Source organism: Trichomycterus rosablanca, chromosome 6 (genome assembly GCF_030014385.1).
Source record: "Trichomycterus rosablanca isolate fTriRos1 chromosome 6, fTriRos1.hap1, whole genome shotgun sequence".
Classification (NCBI taxonomy): Eukaryota; Metazoa; Chordata; class Actinopteri; order Siluriformes; family Trichomycteridae; genus Trichomycterus; species Trichomycterus rosablanca.
In genome coordinates, this window is record NC_085993.1 from 34,660,353 (window position 1) to 34,674,449 (window position 14,097).

Below are 14,097 nucleotides of genomic sequence, written 5' to 3' on the forward strand. Positions count from 1 at the left end.
GTGAAGACAACTAAAGTTAAGAGTACAGTGGTACCTTAAAACTCTACGTCAGTTGGTTCTGGGAGTGGTTTGAAATTAAAAAGACGTAGAGTTTCAAGGTATTTTTTCCCATAAGGATGTACGGGAAACCTGTTAATGCATTCCATGGTCCTGTGGAAAGGGGGTTGTTTTGTACACTTATACACTAAAAAGAACACATGTAATATTTATTGATTATTTATTTATTAGGATTTTAACATCATGATTTACAGACTTTAGTTACAGTCATGACAGGAACGGTAGTTACTGGTTACACAAGATTCATCAGTTCACAAGTTTTAATGTCAAACACAGTCATGGACAATTTCTCCAATACACCTCACGTGCATGTCTTTGGACTGTGGGAGGAAACCGGAGCTCCCGGAGGAAACCCCTGCAGACAAGGGGAGAACATACAAACTCCACACAAAGAGGACCCAGACCGCACCACCTGGGGATAGAACCCAGGACCTTCTTGCTGTGAGGCGACAGTGCTACCCACTGAGTCACCGTAATATAAAAAAAACACTGAAATGCAATTGAAAAACAGTTAAATACAATAAAACCTGCTCTTTACTTTTACTTCTTTATTGTTTCCTTGTGCTTCTTAATCGTGGTGATGCTGTATCTTGGAATACTGTATTCCGTTCAGTAAAGGCACATTTACTTGACAATCGGCAAAATAGCTTTTGCTCTGGCTGTGCCGTTATTTCCTATGGAGTGTCGCGGTGCACAAAACTTAACGTGACTTATTGTACTTAAACAACGAGCGAGGAATTTCACTATTGGAGAGAACTTATGATTAGTAGTAATTAAGAAAGGTTTAGTGTTCCTGTGTCATGCTTTTAATACATTGTCACATTACGCTTTTTTTTTTTACAATAAACATTTTAAATTCTCTCAGAAAAGCTGATTCTCACAATTTCTCAGCACCCTGAGCTATAACACAAGTTTTAAAGTAAAACAGTGAGGAAAATCTAGCTAAACACAGATACATGTGGATGCTTTCAGAGTGGATTTGATGGTTATTCCACACAAATGCAGATTCGTCTCATATACGAACTTTGATGATGTTTTATTGCACAAGTGGTCAAGTCAGAGCCGTGACCTAAAACCTAACTCTGTGCATTGCCCCTTAATATGGAACTTGACTGAAGTCAAATAATTCTGCAGTGATGAATGGGCAAATATTCCCCAATCTAGGTGTGCACAAATAGTAGAACAAAATCCAAACAGACTATTGGCTGTAATTAAAGTTAAATCTGGCTCTGTGAAGTAATAAATGAGAGGATGAATTACTTTTGAACTTTTCTTCAGTTTTTTAGAACTGTTGCATTTTTTTTCTTGTTACTTTTTTTTTTTAATGTTTTCATTTCAGACTGCAAGACAAAACGTCACTATTTCAAAGAGGATTTTATATAGGCACTGTATATGCTGCTTTATCTGAAATCTTAGCAGCCTAACACAGTAAAGCTAATAGTCACATTTGGCTCTTTTTCATATAAAAAAATGCTGCCTAATGCTGGAACTTTATAATACAAAAAGCCCAGGAGAACTCCACCAGTTAAATCATTGTGTCAGTTAAGAACGAATTTAACAGTGTAACAATTTCACTGATAAATTAACACCTCTGTATTTATGACAGCAAATTTTCTCCCTCTTACCTTTTATCATCTGCATCATTGCAAGATATGTTTTATACCCATCTCCTTCTGCATTTGGTACAAAATACTCCTTTTGACATATAGATCATGTGCAGGTACTATTAGAGCTCTTACATATTTCTTCATTAATAGTAGGGCCTGGTTACATCTGTAAATCCGAATATTGGTGTTAAATGGTGCAAATGTGTTTTAATAGGTTGTAATCCAAATATTTCAGTGATGTTTCAATATTACTTTAATATTAATATTACTTCTTTGACCCCTGTGTTTTCTTTTTGTATTCGTTCCCTCAGAGAATCATGGGAGCAGTGTGCGCAGAGAGAGGTAATGGAGGAGGCAGGATTACAACTAAAAAATCTTCGTTATGCATATGTAGTGAACTCAATAAAGCTTGAAGAAGATTATCACTACATCACAATCTTCATGCAAGGAGAAGTGGATAAGATCTTCCAGTCTGAGCCAGTTAACATGGAGCCGGAGAAAAACGAGGGTAAAAATAAGTTATAAATTGAACATTGTTGGGCTTGTCACTGATCTGAGGTTCATGGACCTCAAGGGCAACCAGTAGATTAACCAGTAGTGTGTGTGGTTTATTTTTGGGCAATGGAGTTTTAAGCAAAAATATGTTATTTCTTATTCTTGCACACAAACCTTTTGTCAGTCTTTCTCTCAATGTTTCAGACTAATGCAGCAATAAACAATCACAATAAACTCTTATACAGCCGTGTAAAAAAAAAAAAAAACTATATTAAATTGTTACTCACATCCACATAGCTTTTTTTAAAATGCATTTTCTCCCCTTTTTCTCCCCCTTTAGCGAGTCCAATTGCATCATGCTTCCTCTCCGCCTATGCCGATCCCTGCTCTGACCGAGGAGATCGAAGCTAACCCATGCCCCCTCCGACACGTGGGCAGCAAGCCGTATGCATCTTATCACCCACACATTGACGAGTGTTGTGCCACCTAGCGTTGTGCACGGAGAGACACACTCTAAGAGCACTCTTTCCTCATCTCTGTGTAGGCGCCTCTAATCAGCCAGCAGACGTCGTAATTGCACCAGTCTGACAGAGAGAGACCCATATCCGGCTTAGTCCCGCCCATCTGAACAACAGGCCAATCGTTGTTCATGTGGCCGCTCAGCCTTCAGCCGGCAAGGCAGAGCTGAGATTCGATACGATGTATTCAAGATCCAGCTCTGGTTGCAGCGTGTGTTTTAACCTGAGCGGCCCACATAGCTTTTTGTCCTTATGCCAGTTCCAGAAAAAGAGCACTTTCTTATAAATGGTTGAGGAGCACTTTTTATGCATTGATAATAGAATATACAGTGGATTCAGAAACTATTTAGATCAGTTGATTTTTTGCACTCTTGTTTTATGCTTTTGATTTGCTTTTAAATGGAAATGATTGCCTTTTTTATCCATCAAGTGAAAATATGTTACAACATGAAGAAAAAGCTTCTTTGGTTTGATGAGACAGAAGCTGAACACTTTTCTATAGAAAACACTATGTCTGTTGAAAAACAGGCAATGATCACTATCTGGCTAATACTATTCCTACATGATTGTAGCAACATCATGTTATGGAGTGCTTCTCAGTGGCAGGGACCTAGAGGACTGGTAAGAAGCAAAGGTTAAATGCAGCCAAATACAGGAACATCTTTAAAGAAAACATCCACACCCAAACATACTGGATTGACAGCTAAAACAACTTCAGGGCAGGTATCTAAATGTCCGTGATTGGCCCATCCAAAGCCCAGACTTTAAACAGAATTTTAAATCTTTGCAGAGACTAGAAAATGGCATGCTCATCATCCATTCTGACAGAGCTTGAGAGGATCTGCCATAAAGAATGGGTGTGTAAAGCTTGTACATACATACCCAAGAACATTTGCAGCTGTAATTATTGTCAAAGCAGCGTTTACAGTATTAAAGTGTTGAATAAATGGACTTATGTGAATACAGATTTCAGTTGATTTTTAATTAATTTTCAGGAAAACCTCGTCATTATGGGTGGTTATATGTAGGCTGATGGCTATAAATTATGACTATCAATTACATTTCACACTAAAGTGTAAAAAAATTCAAAGGGTCTGAATACGTTCTAAATCCAATGTTTATGCATTCACTGACCAGATACAGTTCTTTGACTTGACCTGATTAGTTAACACTGGTTAACTTGTTCACATATTTACTACTAGTTTTAATAGTTTTTTCCTCCTTTCAGGCTGGACATGGAGAATATGGGAGGACCTTCCTCCAGAGGACCAACTTTTCATGCCACTGGCCTGTTTAAGAGAACAGGGTTTTCAACCATTTAAGAACATTTGATGTAATCAGGAAACTGTTTATCCTCACTCATGTGATGTACTAACAATGTTTACTTTTTAACCTAAAGAAAAATAATAAAATAACCGTTACATGTAATTACTAGTTGTGATACTAAAATAGCAAGATATCATGTTTGCACTAGTTTTTATTCCAATGTAGAAATTTTTAATTCCCTTTGCAATTCCTCTACCATGCACCACACCCATGCTGGCTGAGGAGATCTGCAAACTACCACACACTCTCCCCAACACATGTAAAGCCACTGCTTCTTTATTATGGCCAGAGCTCTAACAGTTACTGAGGAACACGCTATGCCCTCTTGCTTTCTCTTTCTATTGCTTTCAGTTGTGCTGGTGCCTTAGCCAGTAAACCACTAAAGTGTTACTGACAGTTTGCTTCCTCAGTATTTTCCATTAACTAATTGTATTCTTTTTTTCATTTAAGAGAGCTCTGCTGCAATAGATTATATTTCACCATTCCACGGTCTGACACAATTGTGGGTTTTGCAATTGTCAGGACTACATTACTAATTAAAATCTGGAAATATTCAGACCACAAGAGTTTTTTACAGATTTGATATTGAATAGATAAAATTGCCATTTTCATCCATCAAGCTACATTTATTCACAATAATGACAAAATGAGATGTTTAGCAACCTTTAACCTTTATATTATATGAACTGTGCATGAGCTTATTGCAATATTAATTGAATAGACATATCTTACTCAATTTAAATGTAAATTTTTATTTATTAGGCACTATTTTTACTTTTTTCTTTTACTTCTTTTTATGTTCTGTAATATTCTGTACAACTTCTGGCACAAGAATTTCCTTTGTGATAGAGTTCAGTCTTAGCTTATAAGGCCCAACAATTTGCACTATTGGATGGACAACCATCTCTGCATCGCTCTATGAATTAGGTCTTTATGAGTGGCAAGATGAATGTCCCTTGAATGGCATATGATGGAATGCAAATGACTGGCAGCATGAGGAAAAAGATTCTGTAATCTTTTTGGGCAGACCAGTAAGTACCATGTCTGTACCAAACTATTGTTACAATAAAACATAGTGTTGGCAACATCATGAGAGCAGAGACAGGGAGACAGGTAAGAATTACAGTGGGGCCAAAAAGTATTTAGTCAGCCACTGATTGTGCAAGTTCTCCTACTTAAAAATATGAGAGAGGTCTGTAATTTTCATCATAGGTACACTTCAACTATGAGAGACAAAATAAGAAAAAAAATCCAGGAAATCACATTGTAGGATTTTTTAAGAATTTATTTGTAAATTATGGTGTAAAATAAGTATTTGGTCAATAACAAAAGTTCAACTCAATACTTTGTAACATAACCTTTGTTGGCAATGACAGAGGTCAAACGTTTCCTGTAAGTCTTCACCAGGTTTGCACACACTGTAGCTGGTATTTTGGCCCATTCCTCCATGCAGATCTCCTCTAGAGCAGTGATGTTTTGGGGCTGTCGCTGGGCAACACGGACGCCACAAATTTTCTATGGGGTTGAGGTCTGGAGACTGGCTAGGCCACTCCAGGACCTTGAAATGCTTTTTACGGAGCCACTCCTTCGTTGCCCGAGCGATGTGTTTGTGATCATTGTCATGCTGGAAGACCCAGCCACGTTCCATCTTCAATGCTCTCACTGATGGAAGGAGGTTTTGGCTTAAAATCTCACGATACATGGCCCCGTTCATTCTTCCCTTAACACGGATCAGTCGTCCTGTCCCCTTTGCAGAAAAACTGCCCCAAAGCATGATGTTTCCACCCCCATGCTTCACAGTAGGTATGGTGTTCTTGGGTTCTTCTTCTTCTTCCAAACACGACGAGTTGAGTTTTTACCAAAAGTTCCATTTTGGTTTAATCTGACCACATGATATTCTCCCAATCCTCTTCTGGATCATCCATATGCTCTCTGGCAAACCTCAGACGGGCCTGGACATGTACTGGCTTAAGCAGGGGGACACGCCTGGCACTGCAGGATTTGAGTCCCTCTCGGTGTAGTGTGTTACTGATGGTAGCCTTTGTTACTTTGGTCCCAGCTCTCTGCAGGTCATTCATCAGGTCCCTCCGTGTAGTTCTGGGATTTTTGCTCATCATTCTCATGATCATTTTGACCCCACGGGATGAGATCTTGACCCCAAGGGAGATTATCAATGGTCTTGTATGTCTTCCATTTTCTTACAATTGCTCCCACAGTTGATTTATTCACACCAACCTGCTTGCCTATTGTAGATTCACTCTTCCCAGCCTGGTGCAGGTCTACAATTTTCTTCCTGGTGTCCTTCGACAGCTCTTTGCTCTTGGCCATGGTTGAGTTTGGAGTCTGACTGTTTGAGGCTGTGGACAGGTGTCTTTTATACAGATAACGAGGTCAAACAGGTGCCATTAATACAGGTAACGAGTGGAGGACAGAAGAGCTTCTTAAAGAAGAAGTTACAGGTCTGTGAGAGCCAGAAATCTTGCTTGTTTGTGGGTGACCAAATGATTTCCTGGATTTTTTTTTTCATTTTGTCTCTCATAGTTGAAGTGTACCTATGATGAAAATTACAGACCTCTCTCATCTTTCTAAGTAGGAGAACTTGCACAATCAGTGGCTGACTAAATACTTTTTGACCCCACTGTACCTGATGGAAGGATGCAGCTATATACAGGAACACGAAGAACATAAAGAACACCTCCTCCAGAGCAGATTTGTCTGATGGTTCACCTATCAGCTTGACAGTTAGCTACAACATACTGCCAAATTAACACTGGATTGACTTTGCAATAACTGTATATGAATGTCTTTAAGTGGCACTGCCAAAGTCACTGACACTCACCATCCAATCTAACGAAGCTTGAGAGGATCTGCCATGAATAAGAGGATAAACTGCCCAAATCCAGGAGTACATAAACTTTTAGCTGCAATAAACCAAACGAACAATTTAAATAGCTAAACACAACTAACATACACTGATCAGCCATAACATTACAACGACCTCCTTGTTTCTACATTCACTGTCCATTTTATCAGCCCCACTTACCATATAGAAGCACTTTGTAGTTCTACAATTACTGGCCGTAGTCCATCTGTTTCTCTACATACCATTTTAGCCTGCTTTCACCCTGTTCTTCAATGGTCAGGACCACCACATAGCAGGTATTATTTAGGTGGTGGATCATCTCTGCACCTTCATCAGTGGTCACAGGACGCTGTCCACGGGGCACTGTTGGCTGGATATTTTTGTTGGTGGACTATTCTCAGTCCAGCACCTCCACAGTGAGGTGTTTAAAAACTCCATCAGCACTGCTGTATCTTATCCACTCATACCAGCACAACACACACTAACACACCACCACCATGTCAGTGTCACTGCAGTGCTGACAACGATCCACCACCCAAATAATACCTGCTCTGTAGTGGTCCTGGGAGAGTCCTGGCCATTGAAGAACAGCATCAAAGGGGGCTAACAAAGCATGCAGTGAAACAGATGGACTACAGTCAGTAATTGTAGAACTACAAAGTGCTTCTATATGGTAAGTAAGTGTAGAAACAAGGAGGTGGTTTTAATGTTATGGCTGATCAGTTTAAGTAGTTTCTCCAAATTCAACATGAATTGCTACTTTTAATTATTAATGCAGTCTCATTACTCAACCTTCTAAATAGAACACCTGATGCAGGTTAAGAAAGTTGTACAATAGAAGAAGAGATAACTGCCTTGCACAAAAACAATTATACAAAAAGATAGCAGTCACTGAATGTTCATAGAGATACAGAGGAAGCATCGTTTGCAAGTTTAAAGTTAAAGCAACACTGACTACATGTGGCAGAAAGAGGAAGCTATTACTGGCTGCCACCGGATTCCTGAGGAGGCAAAACTCTAGAATGACTGCAAAAGACCTGCAGCAAGATTCATTGGCAGCAGGCACTGAGGTTTTGGTTTCACTGTAAGATGCATACTAAATGCTAAAGGTCTTTTTGCCCCTACACCAAGACGTACACCTCTACTGACCCAAAAGCACAAGAAAGGGCATCTCTGATGTGCTCAAAAACTTGTAAATAGACCACAATAATTAGCCACAAATAAGCCACAACCATTAGTGTTATGTGTGGAGAATGAAAAATGAAGCATCCGCTGGAAAGAACATCCTGCCTACAGTAAAGCATGACGATGGCTCGATGCTCTGGGGCTGCTTTGCCATCTTTGTGTCTGGCTATGCATCACGTTTGCAGATCAGGTCAGCTCTACTAAGTACTAAATAATCGAATAATTCTGAGACTACAGTAGTCATTAAAAGTGGCATTTTGTGTTGAATTTGGAGAAACTACTTGCTGTGTTGAGCTATTTAAATTGGATTATTGGAAACCAACATAAAGAAAACCTCCTCCAAAGCAGTTATGGGTGATGGATGACTTTTGCTATTGGAAACAGCTGAAAGTTTGTAAATTTTGCTAATAAGGCTAAATAATGGGTAAATAATGTGCCCAGGTGGCGCACCAGCACCAAGATTCTGAGCACCCCAGTCGGCTCTGCTACCGGTAGGTTGGGCGCCAACTAGCTGGCACAATTGGCAGCTACAAATTGGCCACCGTGTCTGCTGGGTAGGGAAAATGACCGGATTAGTGTGTGGGGTCTTCAAAAGCTGTATAAGGAGCAATATACCCTCCAGGACCCTGATTAGCGGATAGAAGTGTCTGTGCAGAAGCACGGGTGTAAAGAAGGGTTCTGCTAGGACTGCGCACGCGACAGAGGGCGTGTGAGCAGCAATATACCCTCCACGTACGCAATCAAGGATCCACAGCAGCGGAAGACAAATGGACTCTTTGCACAACTACTTCCGCATTTTCTTTAGTGCTGCTCCAGCGTTTCCGGTTTGGCATTTCCGGTTTTCCACTACATTCGCAATGGCGGTATTTTTCAGTCGGTGTTTGCAAGAGCTTCCAAAAATGAACATTAACGACATTCATCGGATATGTAAGAAGACCAGTAAAGCCTCCTCTAGCAAGCTGGAGAAGGGCTTTAAACTGTATGCCTCGTCATACATCCACAACTACGAAGGTAAGGAAACGCTTATCTTATATTTTAGGTTAGCCCGCGAAGTACAGAAAGAAGCTACTTAGCTAGCGTTAGCAAGGGTAACTACATTAGTGTTAGCTGGGTTAGTTTGTCCTGTTGACAAGTGGAAGTATTATGTTGTTCATGATATTTACTTCTAGGCATGTTTTCCATTAAAATTATGAAGTTTTATGTCTTTTTTCACCCTGTTATGCTGTAATGGTCAGTATTGCTAACACAGCTTAACAGCATGAAAACGTTGCTAATTTGTTTACTAACGATGAGGTAACTAGCTATCTAATGTACAAACTGTACAATTAATTTGTATGTTATTTTTATTTAGTGTCGAATAGGGACAGGCTGTCAGGGGAGGCCAGTGTGAGAGCCTTGTGCTACAGATCCATGAAGAAGAACGAGTCAGCGCACAGTTTACGAGTAGGGAGGAAGTGTAGGGCTAAACCAGGGGTTTCAGACTTCACTCCTGTGTCCACAGCACTGCAGAGTTTAGCATTAACTTCATTTAATGTTCACTTCTTATATACAGTGTATCACAAAAGTGAGTACACCCCTCACATTTCTGCAGATATTTAAGTATATCTTTTCATGGGACAACACTGACAAAATGACACTTTGACACAATGAAAAGTAGTCTGTGTGCAGCTTATATAACAGTGTAAATTTATTCTTCCCTCAAAATAACTCAATATACAGCCATTAATGTCTAAACCACCGGCAACAAAAGTGAGTACACCCCTAAGAGACTACACCCCTAAATGTCCAAATTGAGCACTGCTTGTCATTTTCCCTCCAAAATGTCATGTGATTTGTTAGTGTTACTAGGTCTCAGGTGTGCATAGGGAGCAGGTGTGTTTAATTTAGTAGTACAGCTCTCACACTCTCTCATACTGGTCACTGAAAGTTCCAACATGGCACCTCATGGCAAAGAACTCTCTGAGGATCTTAAAAGACGAATTGTTGCGCTACATGAAGATGGCCAAGGCTACAAGAAGATTGCCAACACCCTGAAACTGAGCTGCAGCACAGTGGCCAAGATCATCCAGCGTTTTAAAAGAGCAGGGTCCACTCAGAACAGACCTCGCGTTGGTCGTCCAAAGAAGCTGAGTGCACGTGCTCAGCGTCACATCCAACTGCTGTCTTTGAAAGATAGGCGCAGGAGTGCTGTCAGCATTGCTGCAGAGATTGAAAAGGTGGGGGGTCAGCCTGTCAGTGCTCAGACCATACGCCGCACACTACATCAAATTGGTCTGCATGGCTGTCACCCCAGAAGGAAGCCTCTTCTAAAGTCTCTACACAAGAAAGCCCGCAAACAGTTTGCTGAAGACATGTCAACAAAGGACATGGATTACTGGAACCATGTCCTATGGTCTGATGAGACCAAGATTAATTTGTTTGGTTCAGATGGTCTCAAGCATGTGTGGCGGCAATCAGGTGAGGAGTACAAAGATAAGTGTGTCATGCCTACAGTCAAGCATGGTGGTGGGAATGCCATGGTCTGGGGCTGCATGAGTGCAGCAGGTGTTGGGGAGTTACATTTCATTGAGGGACACATGAACTCCAATATGTACTGTGAAATACTGAAGCAGAGCATGATCCCCTCCCTCCGGAAACTGGGTCGCAGGGCAGTGTTCCAGCATGATAATGACCCCAAACACACCTCTAAGACGACCACTGCTTTACTGAAGAGGCTGAGGGTAAAGGTGATGGACTGGCCAAGCATGTCTCCAGACCTAAACCCAATAGAACATCTTTGGGGCATCCTCAAGCGGAAGGTGGAGGAGCGCAAAGTCTCGAATATCCGCCAGCTCCGTGATGTCGTCATGGAGGAGTGGAAAAGCATTCCAGTGGCAACCTGTGAAGCTCTGGTAAACTCCATGCCCAGGAGAGTTAAGGCAGTTCTGGGAAATAATGGTGGCCACACAAAATATTGACACTTTAGGAACTTTCACTAAGGGGTGTACTCACTTTTGTTGCCGGTGGTTTAGACATTAATGGCTGTATATTGAGTTATTTTGAGGGAAGAATAAATTTACACTGTTATATAAGCTGCACACAGACTACTTTTCATTGTGTCAAAGTGTCATTTTGTCAGTGTTGTCCCATGAAAAGATATACTTAAATATCTGCAGAAATGTGAGGGGTGTACTCACTTTTGTGATACACTGTAACTGTCTTGTTCTAAAATTGGAAAAAGCTGTTGGCATCCAGGAGCTGAGTTTGACCCTCTATGGCAGTGTTTCTCAGTCATGTTCCTGACCACTCCATACAGTTTTAAATATTCCATGATTCAACGTACCAAGAATTCAATATACCTAATCTAGAGTTACCAGAAGTAGCATTAAGAGACACTGCTCTAGCAATGAACATATTGGCAATCCAGGATTCCTAAAGTCAGTCTTATGAACGCCATACTTAGCAATTTTTTGTGTTTCCCCCACATGACCAGCCTTTACTTAGGTAATGAGCTGAATCTGGTGGAAAAATCTGGTGGAAAAATATGCAACACATAGGGTTTAATGACTGGGTTGGGATCTCTGTTTGCTCTAAAGTTCAGATGTTCAAACACTGTTCACTGTTCTTTGATGTTCTAGGTTCTATATCCAAAACCTATTGCTATAAAATAAGCAAGAGGTTCCAGGTTCCATTCTTGGGGTGCTTATGCCCTACACATTTTTTTTCTCTCCATTTTAAAACACTTTACTCAGCCTCACCCACGAGGAACTTAATTTGTTAATTAGTTCAATCAGGTTTTAGATAAGTTAAAACAAAAAATGTGATGTGGGATCACCAGCACTGGTATTGGAACCCATGAATTAAACAAAGTCATTACTAATTTTGCTTACCCCCTTACAGATCGGGCTACGTGATTCATCTCCTGTTGTGCTGACACACACATGCAGTTCATGTGTTGCAGGCACTGCCCTATGCAACCACATAGTGGCTTTGCTTTTTCAAACTGCACATTTCTCTCAGCTCAGTGTGCCAGTAGTTCCTCCTGTGCACAGCTGTACTGAAACTGAACAGCGTTGGCACAAACCTCGGACAATTGTAAGTTTATAATAATCACACTTGATAAGCATTCTAATTTAATGCACTGTCTGAACTACATTACAGCAACGTTTGTCTCTCTTATTAGGGTGTAAAGCCAGGACCAATCAACAACATGATCACCTGTGCCAAATTAAAAGTCTCACGGCGTAGTTAGGTAAGGTGATTAATTACTTTACAAATCTTCTCATTAGACCTGCAGTTGTACAATTTACCTGCTCTACCACACCTGAAATGTATAAATAGTTATAATTAACTTTAATTTATTATTAACCTGAATGCTTATAGTTTGGGGTATTGTCTCTACTTAAATTTGTAGGAGTGGACTCTACAGGGGCATGGTGGGCCCTTTACCGGATCCATGCATGTTTAGAGTGGCAGAGGCTTATGAAAAATTCAGCCTTGAAGACAAGCCGCTGGTGACCACCATGGGCATGGAACTCAACAAGCCAGCTGTGCAGTGTGCGTTTGGTATGGTGCAGGAGGGCAGTGTTCTGTCATATCAGCAGCCTGTTTTACCATCACGACACATCACGCTGCATCCTGATGTTCCATCAACCCCACTTCTGCCTCTGAAAGACCACCACCTTGATGCACCCACCTGTGCTTTTGTGTGCACTGAACAGGAGCTTTTTGATATGGCTCACAAAATTGAGGTGTCAACTCGGGAGCAGAGTTCTTGGGCTGAGTGGCATCTGCTCCGCAAGCCTAGAGTAACAAATAATTAATAAATAATAATAATAAATAATAAAAAACAATAAATATTGGAAACAGAATTTGTTTAGACTTAATGTTTTAATGTACAAAGAGTATACAAGATATTTACAGAACCTGGTGTGTCTAAAATATGCTCTTTTACAGTTTAATAAATACATAATTTGTGGACAGAAATGAGAAAATGTAAATATTGAGTATTCTGTATACTTATTAAATTATAGGGCAGCACGGTGGGTAGCAGTGTTGCCTCACAGCAAGAAGGTCCTGGGTTCGATCCCCAGGTGGAGCGGTCCGGGTCCTTTCTGTGTGGAGTTTGCATGTTCTCCCCGTGTCTGTGTGGGTTTCCTCCGGGTGCTCCGGTTTCCTCCCACAGTCCAAAGACGTGCAAGTGAGGTGAACTGGAGATATAAAATTGTCTGTAACTTTTCAATATAACTTGTGAACTTGTGAAGTGTAAAACATGATATTAAAATCCTAATAAACAAACAAAATTAAATCATGTTTACTTAATAGAAGATTGTTTGTGTTTTTGTGAAACAGTGCATTGTGTTTTTATGTAAAGAACTGGTGTGTAATGCAAATTATTTACATGTTTGCTTAATTAAACCAGGAGCTGAATTTAAAGTGTTGAGAAATACAACAGTATAAATTACAGAGGGCATGGGGTCCCTAGGACTGGAGTTGATAACTACTGCTTTATTTTTTATTTAACCCATACCTTAACTAGTGCTTTGTTTTGATAGTTTGACAACAGGCATGCCACTGTAAATAACTGGCTAATGTTTACTTTATGGGAAAGGGAAATTAATTTGCCGTGGAGCCTGAGTGCTGTAGCTGTTCCATTAAAAAAAAGCAATGGTACTGCACCCTTCGTCAATCTTCTCCGATTATCTGGAATTTTTGGTTCAACCAAGTGGTCTGGTAAGAAATGTCTGCTACAGACCTTCGTATAAGGCGAAATAGTAAAGTGGTCCCGACGGATGTTTATTAGCCACTGCCTCCTGAGTTCATAGCTGGGAAGCTATGAAAACTTCCATTAAACTTCGCCGACGCCGAGCAAAGAGGAACACAACAGTGCTCTGAATATTTCTTGAGCTGTTTCTGAAAACGTTCCGATATAAAAACTTTACACCGGACACTCATTTTAATCTCACGAAGGTTTTGCATATGCCGATGAATGTAAACAATACTACCGGAAACGATCAAGCCGCACTATTTGAAAACGGAAATGCGTCATAGCCTTGAGTGCAAGTAG

General features: G+C 40.4%; 1 protein-coding gene and 1 long non-coding RNA gene across 6 annotated transcripts in view; both read left to right on the top strand.

Annotated features, from left to right (window-relative positions):
• The window catches only part of nudt15 (nudix (nucleoside diphosphate linked moiety X)-type motif 15), a 426,914-nt gene extending 422,562 nt beyond the window's left edge, over positions 1-4,352 (top strand). For 4 of the 5 annotated variants that reach the window (XM_062997741.1, XM_062997738.1, XM_062997737.1 and 1 more), the window contains exons 3-4: positions 1,976-2,172; positions 3,906-4,352. In XM_062997741.1, coding sequence (XP_062853811.1) covers positions 1,976-2,172; positions 3,906-4,009 — 301 coding nt within the window. In that variant the 3' untranslated portion in view covers positions 4,010-4,352. Of the gene's footprint in view, positions 1-1,975; positions 2,173-3,467; positions 3,535-3,905 lie in introns of all 5 variants that reach the window. The other variant, XM_062997742.1, reaches the window with a different exon arrangement.
• A 4,605-nt stretch (positions 4,353-8,957) lies between these two features.
• Positions 8,958-13,341, top strand: LOC134316503 (uncharacterized). The gene is made up of 4 exons (XR_010013105.1): positions 8,958-9,062; positions 11,931-12,125; positions 12,214-12,282; positions 12,445-13,341. It is a non-coding gene; the product is annotated as an uncharacterized LOC134316503 (long non-coding RNA).
• Positions 13,342-14,097: the final 756 nt, after the last annotated feature.